The following is a 15,473-nucleotide window of genomic DNA, read 5'->3' as shown; positions in this document are numbered from 1 at the left end:
TAAAAGCTAAAATAGAAGTCCAAAGTTATGTTCTATTCAGACAGAAGAGTATTAAATATAAGACTACATTTGAAATCATTGATTCTGAGAATTTCACTAAGTGCTCCTATACATCTCAAAGTAACTATCAGCCTGGGACTATTTAGATTTTTAATTATCATAATGTTCCTGACTGATATTAACAGAAATTTTCAATATTCTCTATTTACATCCAGATGAGAAATATGGTCTCCTCTTTTAAGTTGCTTTGCACACTAAAATTTTAAAATCGGGTGAAAGGAAATCTTACAGAAGGTTCTTCACAAAAGAAACACTTGTGTTCATATGCAAGCAAAAAGCATTACCTGCTTGTGAACAACAGAGGTTTTGAAGGTAGAAAATTATGGTATAATAAAGAGAATTTAAGAAATGCAAAGTGCTAAATGCTGCAACAATTTAATTACACTTCTTTGTATCTTATTAGCAATAATATTGAATTATTCAAAAGAGTTGCTGGACATTAAAAAGAATCCTGTATAAGCAAAGGCTATAAATATTTTTTCCCTCCAAAAGAAGAGGAAAATCAAGGAGGCAGATGTACAAGCACTAACCTGAGCATATGGGCTGCATTGAAAACAACATCAAATTCCGTATTATCAAGTTCAGCTGCTTTTTTTGCCATTTCAGCTGCTTCTATCAGGCGGGATTCTTCTAGGAGGAACTGACCTGCAATGGAGTGTGTGAACATGAGCCCACAGAAAATAACTTAGGTAATACACCTCAAACAGTATAGTCAGGAAGAGGAAGCACAAAAAAAACCCACAAACAAATAACAAAAAAATCCAAACCACAAACTTATAAACCAAGCAATAAACCAATGTCTCAGATTCAATCTTTAGTTATTTGCTGATCTGCTCTGTATTTCAATATCTTTAAAATACAGTCAATGTAGAAAAATTGCAGCAAATATGACGAGTAATAACAATATTTTTGGAATGTATTTCGGAAAAGTGAGAATGATAGAGTAAAACTCAGACATCAAGAAGCCATACTCCCAAACCCCAAAAAGCCTGACATTTGAGAACATACCTTTCTGCCTATACAATTACCATGATCTTTGCTTCCTCAAAACAAATTGAAATAAAATAGTATCTGCAAATTAAACACATTCCCAAAGAATATCCCCAAATTTCTTTTAGAAGCATATCCCAAAATCATATAACATGATAAATTTTTGTATACAAACATGAGAACATTTTTTCAGCTTTTGAATTCTATTTTGTATTTGCTTTAAAATCATTACATATACATATATCTTAACTGACTGGTATTTTATCATGTATTTCACTAATGTATGTATTTATGTATTTATCATGTATTTACAGGTTTCCTATATGATACTTACCTCTCACATTAAACAAAATTAGAAGATGGCTAAAATCAAGTGACTCACTTTTTACAAATAAAATCATCATAATTAAACCAAGTATAAACTGAAAAAATGAATAATTTAGCATTAACCAAGCTTTAACTGAAGTACAGTAGCTTCAAAACAAAACATATAACATAGAGTAGAACTCTAAAAATTAGTATTCCTTTGAAGAAGGTGAAAAAATAATTTGGACAGTGCTCAGTCTTATTTTAGCTTTTTAAATGCTTTTTCACACCCCTGTAAAATGTGTCATTTATTGCAACAATGTTTTTAAAGAATTCAACCAGCTAGTCTCTGTGCATACATAACTTTATAACTGGAAAAAATACCTTAAAGCCTAGTGATTATACATTCCAGTATTACATCCTTCCCTTTTTGTCTTACTTTATCAAGTAAGGTCTCTCAAGCAAAACTCCGCCATGCCTCCACTAACCACAAGCCTCATAAGGAACAATATACCATGAGCAAATTATAGCCTGTCATGGTAAGGCATTTTCTCTTTTTTTCTTTCACCTTTCCTCATTCATTCTCAGTTGCTCACATACTTGCTGTGTGCTTATGTGAAAAATTCCCCTAACCATAGCTAGCAAGGTTTGTACAAACATCGTGAACCCAGTGATGCTTTGGTACAATAAAGACATTCGCAGAAGGAATAATTTCAATACAAAAAGTGATGAAAGGCAGCTTTCTTAGCTTTTGTTTTCTCTGTGGATACATTTCAGCTTTGGAGAGTTGGCAGATTATTTACTCAGTCTCCTATATCTTAATTATTCAGATCTGCAAAACTTGTAAAAACATTTTGGTACCTTCCTGCATTCACAGCATAACGTTTGCTTGCTTTAGTTACATCCACACTCTAATGCGTACCATACTTTGAGTACAATGCTTTGTGCTTATTGTGCCCAGAAACAGATGATTTACAAAACAAGCCTTCCCACACATGAAAATAAGTACATAAATAAATAAAAAGAGAAGAAAACATAGTTTGAAAACAATTTGGACCACAAGAAATTAATTTGCCTTCAGAATTATAAATCAGTGGTTGAACTGTTAATGGAAGTCTCTTAATGGAAGCTTCTTCTAAAGGAAAAAAAAATCTGAAAAATGCTAAAAATTTACCTTTTTTAAAAAATATTTTTATTTTTCTTTTGGGTACCACATCAGAGTATGCCTTATATGCAGCAGGACAAACTCATATTTGAAGCTGAAAATTCTCCAAGTAAATCTATCACGTAAAATAGTTCATTTCTATTTGGGCTGAATTCCTAATCTTTAAGCCCATGTTAAAGCAAACCAGTCATAAAATGTTAACAGTAAGGTACTTTTGCTAATGAAAGCCCTGGATTAGCAGAGTGAAACACTGGTAAGTGGCTGTGCTACTGATACATTCAGCCAGAGGGGAGAACGAAGATATAAGTAAAACATTCAGTTCTTCAAAAAGAGAACGAAGATATAAGTAAAACATTCAGTTTTTCAAAAAGAAAGTTCTAGGACTGTACATCACCATACACAAGTCTCTGCCCTGTACTGGAGGTGGCAATAACTCACGCTGAGTGGGTAAGTAGCAGATGATGCATATATGAAACCAACTGTATTATCCTCTATATGCAAGCCCCTACAGAACTCCAGTTTAGGGACAGTTCTCTTCAAAAATGACTTGGATGCAGGTCTTAAAGCATACAAAGTAAGTTTGCCAATAATAAAAAACTGAGAGGAGCTGTCAACTCCTCTGAGGGCAAGTGCCAGATTTGGCACCTGGGATGGGGCAACCTTGGATGTACAGACGGGGGAATGAGATGCTGGAAAACAGCGCCATGGAAAGGGACTGGGGGTCCTGGTAGATAGCAAGTTTGAATGTGAGTCACAGTACCATGGCACAGTGAGCCAGTTGAGGGAGGTGATTTTCCCACTCTGTTCTGCAGTGATTTGATCTCACCTAAAATATTGTGTGCAGTTTTGGGCACCTTAACACAAGAAGGTTATGAAGCTAGTAGAGAGCATCCAAAGGAGGGCTGCTGATCAAAGATTTCTTTAATTGCATGGACTACAAATAAAAAATGCTGCAACTTTTTCAGTCTAGTGAAAAAATCAATACCTGAGTGTACAGATGCATGGTGGGTTGTCCCCTGCCAGTATCCAAGCACTCATACAGGGTGAGGGGAGAAAACAGAAGAGCAAAACCAAGAAAATCTCTGCATCAAGATAAAGGCAGTTTAACATGGGGAAGAAAAAAAAAAAAAAAACCAAACTGAAATAGCAAAGTTAAGGAAATTTCTCATTACTTCTCACAGGTAGAGTGATGCTGAGCCAGTTTCCAAACAAAGCCACGTCAGAAGTCAAAACCCTTCTTGTTCCTCTACCCCAGGTTTATTGCTGAACACAATGTTATATGGACTGTTATATCTATCCCTTTGGCCAGCTCACATCAGTGAGGCAACAAGCTACGTTGCCTCCCAAAAAGAGAAAGCCTTGACACTACTCAAACACTATTCAGCAGCAGCCAAACATTGGTGTGTGTTATCAAGGCTGCTTCAGTCACAAATCCAAAACAAGGCATCATCCAGGCTGCTATGAAGTTAACACTATCACAGCCAGACACAGTACAAGGTGGAAACTTTCAGTTAAAAATTGATTTGCCAAGTTCTTCTGAAAGGCACACTAATTTTATTCACACATCTCAATTTAATTTAAAGTACCTAAGTAGAAAAATACCATTTTGAAAACATTAGCTGCCATTCCTTTTAATCTGATGTACTAAATTCATACAAGAATGAGCTGGATTGCCAGTTTCCTGCTGCGCCTTCTTCATTATAAAACAGACTTCTGAACTTTTCCTGTCAAAGCCATAAAGAGGTTTTCCCAAGAGAAGAGCACTAGTAGGGTGTAATATTGGCAAGGTGTTGAAGGTGGATCAAAACGTATGATCCACAAACCCCTGCATCCAGGAACCACTTGTGTGGGTCTAAATTTATACGTAGGATTTTCATCTTTGACAAGCAGCTGGCAAACCTCATGATTTATGAGATACTGCCCAACATCACATAGAGAGCTTACTTATTGCAGGTGTCACGATTCCAGCTCTTGCCAACAACATAAATTATGGTAGCCTGACTGTTTTTTGGAATCACAACAGCTTTTGAGAAAACAGCTCCAAATACCACATTTTCCTATCTAGAAGAAAGAATATTTTTCACTACTCTTCTGAACTGGAAGTGGGAAATCCATAGTCCAGGAAAAGATGTGACTTTCAGAAACACTGTTCTTTGCCTGGAATGTTACTTTTTAAAATAATTTTTTCCACCTTTCTTTCTAGACAGCAGAGAGTAAATATGTAGTCAAGAGTTGTTAAAGACCTTTGATAGCAGAGAACTGATTCAATATTTCATAATCCTCTTAGTCATTTTTCCCTAAACTATCTAAGAATCAGAAATAGTATTTAAGCTGTACCTGCAGCCTTGTTCAAATTTACTTTTCATTGCAAACAATCAATAGTGGTTTTGAGTCTATATTTGACCAAAAACTTTTGGAGCAATATATGCAATCTACTGAAAAGTGAGATATAAGTATATACATAATTTAAACAAGAACAAAAATTTTCCAGTTCCCAGCAATTGAAAAGGATAGTTTATTTTCATCTTTTATCTATCTCTAAAAAGTATTTATCCACATAAATGAAAGCCTACAGCTCTCTATGCTGTATAATTGTCTCCCTAAAACAATCATGAACATTTGTAAAGCATTTGTTAAGATATGCACTGCCAACAATTTAAAAGCCATACATCTGAACTTGTAGTTCTGCGGCTTAATTGTAACAAGAAAGGTATTAATTGGAAAGGTATTCGTTGGTTGAGATATGTCTCTGTGTAAAAATCTTTTATGTTCAGAGCACAAAGGCATTAATGTGTTCCTCTAGAATGGGCTTAACTATTCCTTGCAGGCACTGTGAGCCTTTATTTTACTAGATGGAAGTGCAATTTGCACCAATCTTTTCGTTGAAATGTTCCCTCTTTTACTTACTGGCAAACACACAAAGATACTCTGTCCCAGAAGAGACTAGATTTCTGAAATAGCTCATCTTACTGGTGTCGCTTTTGAAAAGAACTATCTTGAACGTTCTCAGAATGCTGCTGGTTCTGCATTTACTCAGGTTGCTATGACAGACTTGTGGTGTGATATCTTTAGTAATCCAGGCAAAACTGAGTAAACTACCTTCTGAATAATAATGAAGAAAACTTCCAGTGCCATCCTAACAGGAATTTCCTCCTTTTAATATACATTTTTCAGCAAGTCTTCTGCTTCTTATCCTCTTCAAAAGAGTTTTTTAGTTCCACAACATGAAAAGTGGCTCTACCAAGAGCCACTCTACCAACTGTAAAATCTGTTTGCAATAAACTTCACTAGAAGCTCTTTCAGCACATTCAACATTGAGGATTGGAAGCTGAATATCTGCTGGTGCTATCAAAGCATTTCAAGTTTCAACAGAAATCAGAAGAAGGAACAGATTCTGGCTGACTCAATGCATTGTATCTTGTCTGATGCAGATGATGTCTTGAGACCAGAATTTTATTCTCAGCGGCAGAACCATCACTGAAGTTATTATCAACTTCAGCTCTGCTGTGGCAATGCAGAGCTAAAGAGCTGTTGCAACCAGAGATTTCAAAATGGGAAATTTAAATTGCACTCAGTGGAAGAAATGAGGAGAGACCTTGTCTGCGAGTTGATTTCCAAAGTATTTCAGGTGATGAATCAAAGTTTCAAGATGCAAAATCAAGAGACGTGACCTAATGTAGCTGTTTCCTTTAGGAGTTTCAAAACAGATTCACTGGCTGTGAAGGAGCAGTTCCCAGAGGAAGGGAATGTTTGATTAAACATCCTGCTTTTCCAGACCTGTTTAGACAATTTCTTGCTGAACTTGGAAGATGTGATAGGAGAAACACAGGCAACTTATATTACAATCACCTAAATGGTAGCAGCATTTCAGTTTTTGCTGCTCCTTGTATCCCATTCCATCTTAATTGAAACGTGTACTCTTGGTTTCTTGCTGGAAGGACTTCTGGAGACCTTCTCCATTTAATGAGTTTACAGAGAAAAAAAATCTTCCATGAAAATAAAACATAATGGAACATTAAGCAAGTCAGTGGGTGCTGCAATATCATTATATGCACTGGCTTGGAAAAGACTTTTTTTTATTAGTCCTTTTCTTTGTCTGAAAAACTTATCTGTTGCAGTTGTGCTAAATATACCACTGGATGTCATTCAGAGCACTGTCATAGACAAGAGAGAAAAAATTAACTAGCAAACCTTTGGGACTTGATGACTAAACCTGTGACCACATCTGGATCACTGGCAGCTCTCACCAAACCAAAAGATTAATGATGAAAATATATACTACAGAGGATCTCATGATTTACAAATACTGAGGAAGATCCTGAACTCTGTATCATTTCCCACACACCTGATGATGTATAAGATTTGGAAATGTAAAATTTGGCTGAAAAAGAACTATCCAGTTGCACATTTGTAGCAGCTTCATGCTATCTCTACAAAAATCCCCATGAGATAGTACTCATAGGTCAAAACATATGACCATTAGCAAAGAAGCCCCCAGCATTTTTTGTGCCACAAAACCACCAGCCACAAAGCCTCCAGCACTGTTCGTATTCATTTTTCAGTCCCTACAGAAATGCTACATTTTGGCAATATGGAAGAAGCACACAGACACATTTCTAACCCTGTCTCTGATCTGCACTATCTATATTACCTCTCTTGAGAGTCTAGTATATTGTGCTGAGAGAGCAAAGCCAACCATGTATTAGAGATGCCAGAATGATTAGATTTAAGGTTAAACCCAAGGGAAGAGCCAGAAGCATGGAAATTCCACAGCATTTCAGATCAGTGACCTAGCTTGTTTGGAAATACTCCACTGCATTCCACTTGAGTGATTGGTACTAAAGGGAGTTTAGAAAAAATAGTTACTATAATGGTCTGTAATAATCTTCTTTTAATGTTGTGTCATAACAGTAGCCTAGAGTGACAAAAAGGACTTGAAACTGGTCGATTGTCCTGAACAGCTCAGTTTTTGTCCCCAGTTTGGAACTAAGAAATACGGTTGGTTAGTAGTAGCTAAAGATTTTCCTAAAGTTTGTCAAGAGAGTTCTGAGAGCAGAAAGTTCAGCAGCTTAATGAAGTATTTCTGCAAGGCAGTTACATCTTCCTGCTTCAAGTCTAGGAATCCTGTCTTCTTGGAATTACATTCATTGATATTGTAGGAGCAGGTATATGCTATAGTCCAAAGTCAGGACCCTGATTTGATGGCACATGGTAAGGCAGAGAGACCCTTTCTCCAAAGAGCACACACGTTCTGTAAACATGTATTATTTGAGTATCATAAACTAGTTTGTAATTTTCCTACAAAATCACTGTATATCAATGTTAGGACTTCCCAAAGATTTAAAATGGCAAAGCCTCTGTCATCAGCAGAAAGGTTCACAAGTGCACATTGGGAAGTGACTTAGTGATGGACGTACTACAGCTGGTTCACTTTGACCTTACCTCATCAAGGGATTTAATTCCTCAATCAAAAATCACCATATAGCATCTGAGGTTCCCAATGCAGCAGATCCATGCACTTTCATTTACAATTTGGTATATACTGCATTTAGCTAACCTGTCAGTCAGAAACAGGATAATCCATTCACTGGATTCATGGCTTGTGAAGTTTTATTCATTTAATTGACAAAAGTGAACACTGACCTACCTGTGGACTAGCTTGACATTTCTACAATCCATATAAAACTCTCTGAAAGAAATTAGTAAGATTTCATGAGTCATGGTTATGTTCCTCTTTCTTATAAATACAGCATTGATACTCTATTTTTCATTAGTTCACTGCTTTCTTCATAGGAGCTTTTCCTTAAATATGTGGGGAAAATATATATTTTTTTCCTAGGCTGCTCTTCAGTCAATGAAGACAAAACCCACAAAACTCAAGCAATGAGAACAATGTGACTACACTAAAATATTATAGATGCAGAACGAAGAATCAGTTAGGTTGGCAAAGACCTTAATGATCATTGAGTCCTATCTTTGACTGAACACCACCATGCTCATTAAATATAGTACTAAGTGTCATGACCAGTCCTTTCTTGAACATCTCTAGTGATGGTGACTCCACCACCTCTCTGGGAAGCCTGTTCCAGTTTTCTTCCTTTCAGTGAAGAAAATCTTCCTGATGTCCAACCTGAAACTCCCTGGTTCAGCTTGAGGCCTCTTCCTTTAATCCTGCCACTGATTGCTTGGGAGACCAACCCCCACCTGCCTCCTTTCAGACAGATGGAGAGAGTTATTGGGTCTCCCCTGAGCCTCCTTTTCTCCAGGCTAAACAACCCCAGCCACTTCTCACAGGACCTGTGCTCCAGACCCTTCCCCAGCCTTGTTGCCCTTCCCTGGGCATTGTCCAGGATCTCAATGTCTTTCTTGCAGGCTCAGAACCAGACCCAGGACACAGGACTCGAGGTGGGTCCTCACCAGTGCCAAGTACAGGGACACAATCCCTGCCCAGGTCCTGCTGGCCACACTATTGCTGATCCAGGCCAGGATGCCATTGGCCTTCTTGGCTGCCTGGGCACAGGCTGGCTCCTGTTCAGCTGCTGACAACCAACACCCCCAGCTACTTTTCCTCTGTGCAGCTTTCCAGCCATTCTGCCCCCAGCCTGCAGTGCTGCAAGGGGACATTGTGACTGAAGTCCAGGACCTGGTGCTTCACCTTACTGAACCTAAATCTAAGCAGAAATATCTAAGGAAAAAAAAAAATGAAGTCACATCTGTAAATACATAGAAGTTCTCACACTCACTAATACATGTAAGCCTAAGACAAACACTGAAAAAAATGGTGCTTGAAAACTCACTGCTACCATATTTCAATGAAATATACTTTAATCCTTAAACCATAGCAATTACAACCCATTTTCAGGTCTGTGACATCGGAGTGGTAAAGCAGTCATCTTTGGAAGTAAGACAGACACAAAGTGCTCATTAATTTAGGTGAAAATTTAGGCATAAAAAGGGCTAAGAGCCCTTTGCAGAAACAGTGATTAGAAATATTATGATGAAATTGAGAAACAATAAAAAAGGCAGTTAAAAAGTTAAACTTGCCTAAAAAGAAACAGACGATGTAAGAAAATCTTTAAAAATAACTCCTAAATTATCATAAATGCAAAACTGAAAGACAATGTAAAATCAAAAGTGTATTTGCGAATATGTTAATCTGTTCTTAGTTCAATTAGGATATAGCTAATACACTTCAGTTTTATGTAATCTGAAAGTCTCTTTTTGTTTTACATCTCTAACTGGGAATGAATTTAAAAAGGCAGATTATCAGTGTGAACTGCCAAATTAAGTGAATGCAAAATTAATATAATGAGAATAATCCATTTTTATAATGAAAAATGAATCTTTATACAATTTAGGCTTATTAGAAAAAAATGTATTATTCAAAGGAAACTATTTTAAAAGGAGGTGTCAACAGCTATTAATAAAACAGAGGGAATCTGAACATCCTGTTGGGTTCTAGACTTTTCTATTCCAATTAAGCCATTACAAATATAAGGGAGAAGAGACCTCTACACACATTTATCTTGAAATCTTACTCCTCCTTTATGTCTTTGTTTTATTCCCCACTCCATTTTCATCATTTTGGAGAAATGGCACTATATGCACATTAAGAGGCATAGTGGCAGAACCTATTTTTAGCAGACAAGTAAAATGAACTCTAGTGCTTTTTGAGGGATTTGTTTGGTTCGGTTTGTTTTTTTTTTTTAATTTTTGTTTGGTTTTTGTATGCTTTTTTGTTTGTTTTGTTGCTTGGTGGGGTTTTTTATGATTATTATTTTCTTTTTGTTTTTAAACAGCAAATTATAAATAAAATAAGACACTTCTGGAGATAAACTCTACACAACAAATATCACTGTAGATTTATGGTGTTTTTCATTTAAGAAAAAGCTTCAACAATTTCAAACTCCTTAATTACACTGCATCCTACTTATGAAGAATTTGTTTTGGTTTTTTTTTTTAAAAAAAGATGAGCACGTAAGTATGTCACTGTTTGAAATGCACCTCATCACTATGCACTGACAGATTTTATACATGATCTTTCTTCAGTTTCTCCTGAGATAGGCTCAGTGCAGACAGAAACAGAGACCTTTACGTCCTTTGTCATGCATCCAAATACTATATCCAAAACTACATAGTCTCTGAGCCTTAAGGGCACTTGTCTGACCTTACTGAACATGCCCAAGTTGAGAACATTTGTTGACAAATTTGATGCACTGATTCTTTAGATGCCATTATGTTCTTAAAATATTTAGAAGACAGAAAACTTTCCCAGAGCAAAAATATGGAAATTCAAAAATAAATAAATGTTAGTTCAACCTCTTTTAGTCAAAAGGGTTCATGTTAGGCAGTCTTTAGAAAACGTGTATTTAAAAAAAAAAGTGTATAAAAATATCCAATTAAAACCCACAAACCTTACAGAAGCATACAAATTCAGTATCCAAAAAAAATCCTCCACTTTTCTAGTTCAAAAACACATATATTGTGGGAGGAAAAAAAAAAGTATTGTTGCTTCTTCACTCTTTCCTCTCTCACTTTTTCTTCTTCCTGATTCATGAGAATTTTCTCTCTTCCATCTGTTAGGTGTAGCATACTGTGTACCTGAGCAGCTTATAGCAGATCACTCATCAACCCTCATGTATTTGTAAGATGTAATGGTTTTGCATCAAGTTCAGATAACTGGCATATGAGAGGTAGAAAGGAAAGAAGGGCAAAAGAAAGGTGGTCAGGTGAGCAGCATCCTGCATTTCCATCTGAGAGGGGACTGCCCTCCTCTCTGGTCACTAGAGTAAAAAGCCACTTCCCCTTATGTCCAATGAAGTGACATCATGTAAGCAGTCTACAGGGATTTATATATCTTCAGCTTTTCCACTGTTTCTCCCTTCAGACATTTTCAACCATAATGAGTCTGGGAAACACTGCTTGAAACTTAAATCCCCGTAAACCCAAAGTCAGCTAAGTACAAATACAACTAATTATAATGCCAGCCTGAGCAGAGAAACATGTTGTGCTGGTATCTTTCAAGGAGCAACCATGAAACTGTTCCACTCCCTCCAAATTCTCATGTGATTAAATAAGCTGCCTCCTTGCACCAAGTAATACCTAAAAATAGCTTTGGCTTATGGCTTGAATTAAAGCACATTATAATACAAAGGTAAGCCTCTTAAAAGATACAGCATATTGACAGTTTTTTTCATAGCTCCAAGAAAAGTCCAGAAGGTTAGACGTCAAAAAGAACATCTGCACAACCTGGAAGCACAAATTCTAAGTGTATGCAATCCACATGCACTTGGAAGAAAATCTTCAGTCCATTTATTCCTGCTACTCCATCAACACCCTGTCATGTCCCAGCTGACCACTCTTTTCATTTGGCTGCTTTGTGAGGTATATGTTTTTTTAGGACTGATGCCAGCTACTTTATTCTCTCATCCAACATCTTCATGCTGAGAAAAAAAAGTAACCTCTAAGATTTACATGCAAAAATATGGATGTATTCCCCAGGATGTAGAATGTACCTGTGACAAGGTGCTGGAACAAATTAATGAGATGGAGAGGTAAAGCTTGAAGCGTTCTCTAGAGATTCCAATGGATTATTTGGAATGCCCCTGGTAACACACAGTACATAGCTCTCATTAATTCCAGAAATAGGTGAAAAGAGAAGAGAAATAAAGCTAGGAAGAAAGAAAAAGCAAGGATAATTCAGTTCAAATTTTATAAAGTTCTGTGCTCAAAGCGACAAGGATTCGAGATCAGCTGTATTACACAGACACAAGAGCCAAGCAGAAGTAGACCATATCGTTCTCATAGCTACTTTGATGTAATTGTAGAATAACATCACTGAATCAGTGAGGCAATCAGAAGTTATATTATGAAAAGATTTTACATGCATTCAGAAGAGCTCTCTGGGTACAATGCTCCAAGACCTAGTGACTGTTAAAGAGAACCTTCTTGTGTCTATTGCCCTTCAGCAGCCCATTTTACTATGCTTCTACTCCAAACACTGAATTTTACCCTTCACTCCTAACCTGCTGACTAGAACCTCATTTATGTTGATTATCACCTCTGCAAAATGACAGAACCCAATCTTTTAATCATTTACACAATAAAGGGAAAGTTTTCCAATGCTTTTAGGGAATAATCTTAATTGGGAAATAACACACCACATTAATATTGTAATCTGGTAATGAAGAAGTCAATATATCAGACATGAATGATGATTTGAATAACCATGCTTTTAGTTTATAGGATACTTGAAAATGAGACAGAGGGAATATTGCAGGAAAGGACAAGCAAGTTGATGAGTAATGAATGAAAAAGAAAAGAGTTCTAGACCTATAATAAAATACACTAAATCCTAACATAATTTGCTGAGATGGACTGTTGAGACCAACCATTGAATTTTTATGCAAAGATTTCCTGATAACTGAGGACAGATTTCTTAGTAAGAAAGGCTGGAAGGAGCTTGAGTAGGATTGTGAGAAACCATCAGCTGTAACTTTCACTCATTGTCTTGAGATATACACAATACTTACATCCAATTGAAATGATGGGGATTATATGCACAAATATCCCTATAATCATTACTTGTACAGGCATAAAGAGAAGACAATGCTATGAACTGCAATGTTTTATAATGCAAAATAATGCAACACTGGGCTACATTAAATACAATGACATGTTCTAAGTCCAAAGGCTGATTCTGGGAGTCTAATATACAGAATTTCATATTGCATAGGACCAAACAGATATAACATATGAGCAATTCAGACATAGATATCACAGAGTAAAAACATAGTTATTATGTGAGATTGATTTTCCCTCTTACCAACTCATTTTTATTAATTTTACCAGGGAGAACCAGAAGAGAAAATGAAAATAATATAAAAAGATATATATAATCTGTGTGTATATGTATATATATATATATATATTGTGCTTTTTAGTTTCCTACCTTCTTCCTAAACTAAGATGAAACTTAATGCTTTTTATGTTCCAATTGGCACAACATAGCTCTTGCATTTTAAGATTTGTCCATTATCAGCTTTGAAATACAGCAAGAATTAGTCCATAAATAATTTTGGTTCCCTGAGACTAAACACATCTGGAAGTGTTTTTTGCACATCTAGCAAAAACAATCCAAAGTTACAAAGATACCTTCAAATTAACTGTGCTCTTTATGCAACATGCATGGCTTAAAAGGAAAGATACAGCCAACTTGTCAAAACCTTTTGTAATACTTGGCCATTTCAAGCCAACAAGGTGGTGGGAAGGAGGAAGATGTCAGGCCTATAAGACACTTCAATATATGGAATTCACTAAAGTAAAATTTCTGGTTGCCCACCCACCAACAATCAGTGAAGTCAGGCCAAAACTGTAACAATAATATTCCAGGCCATGAAACTCTGACATATGGCAATAGTCACCTTTGTTCTCTCCCAGAGAGGCAGCAATATGAAAATCCCTCTCATAGGAGGAAAGCTATGCAAAATATGAAAATCTTCACCTCTCCCCCTACAATGACGGAAAAATGGTAATGAAGTAATATATGGTAGATTAGTTTCTTCCCTTTAAAAGATGATATTTTGCCAGTACAACTTCTCAAATCTTTAATCCCTTGGAGAGATTAACAGCAAGCCTGGAATACATGTTGAAATCCTATCTATCTGAAACATACCATAATGCATGTAGCAGTTTCCTTTGGTAGGATCCAGCTGAATAGCCTTCATGAAGTACTTCTCTGCCTCACTCTTGCGGCCCTAAAAAAAAATATTAAATAAATAAAATTTTTAAAAAGGTGAAATTATTTTAACACTGTGTCACCCTGGAGCAATTCTGTACAGTTAAAATTTCCAAATTCAGAAATTTGGAAAACAACCACTATTATCACTAGACTTTAACCTAAATAAATAGAAATGTTTAAGTGCTACAGTAAGTTTTGTGGTCAGGTACTTTATGGTGCAGATCTCCAGACTGAGGAAGAAGCGTATCCAACATCATCAATGCCCAAGAGGAAACCGCAAAGAGCTTTGGGGTGAACACCAGCTCCATGTTACTTTTCTGGACAAGCATTACACTTAGCCAAGTTAAAATCAGAGGGAAACAAGGACAGAGCTTTAGTCACACCCTTTTTAAAAAAAAGTCGGTGGGGGGTGGGGGAGGGAAAGCATGTTTTGGTTCTGTGAAATCATAGAATACTAGAAGTTCTCATGTTGGAAAGGACCCACAAATATCATTCACTACCACTCCCTGCTCCTCACAGGACTACCTAAAATCAAGTGTTTTCCAGATACTTCTTGAACTCTGGCAGGCTAGGTGCTGTAACCACTTCCCAGTGACCTTGGCAGCAAAAAACCTTTGCCTAATATCCATTCTGAATGTCCCCTGATGCAGCTCCATTTCTTTTCCTTGTACCCTAAATAAACCTATATACAAAGCCAAAGGTAAAGTTACCACAAATGAAAGTACATAAATAGAAAATATTTTAGGGTTTAATTGGGAAGTAAAAAAAAATTATTTCTGATTTTAATGTGGGAAGTCAGATTTTATCAGAATTCAATTCTGAAAACCATAAAACAGCTGTAATAGAAATGGTAATTTTTAAAGACAATGGTAAAAGGTATGACAATTGGTCAGGGAAAAAAAAACCAAAACCAACCAAACTAAGCCTAACAGAACTGATGGTAAAAATAGACATTTTCTGAGACAGAGATTTCCTTATCACCAGAAACACCAAATCACTACAGTTTCATTTTGGTATAGAAGTGCCAGAGCAGATCTATTAGTAGTCATTATTCTTGAAAAAAACAGTGATACTGGATTAATCTAGTCTGATATTGAAACACAAATCACTATCACATATTCAGTAAGACACCTGTGACCTGTTTATCCCCATCACCACTAAATTGGCCGCTGTGGTTTGTGCTATAAAATAGGCAGCCTGCAGAATAAAGAA

General features: G+C 36.4%; 1 protein-coding gene across 3 annotated transcripts in view; it reads right to left on the bottom strand.

Moving 5' to 3' along the window:
- The window catches only part of TMTC2 (transmembrane O-mannosyltransferase targeting cadherins 2), a 267,444-nt gene that overhangs the window by 65,526 nt on the left and 186,445 nt on the right, over positions 1–15,473 (bottom strand). For all 3 annotated transcript variants that reach the window (XM_072923133.1, XM_030260616.4, XM_072923134.1), the window contains 2 exons: positions 14,196–14,277; positions 591–705 (listed from right to left, as the gene is read on the bottom strand). In XM_072923133.1, the coding sequence (XP_072779234.1) occupies positions 591–705; positions 14,196–14,277 (197 nt within the window). The remainder of the gene's footprint in view (positions 1–590; positions 706–14,195; positions 14,278–15,473) is intronic.

This window comes from Taeniopygia guttata, chromosome 1A, assembly GCF_048771995.1.
Source record: "Taeniopygia guttata chromosome 1A, bTaeGut7.mat, whole genome shotgun sequence".
Taxonomy (NCBI): domain Eukaryota; kingdom Metazoa; phylum Chordata; class Aves; order Passeriformes; family Estrildidae; genus Taeniopygia; species Taeniopygia guttata.
Note: the sequence above shows the minus strand (reverse complement) of the source record. Positions and strands in the feature narration are given on the sequence as shown.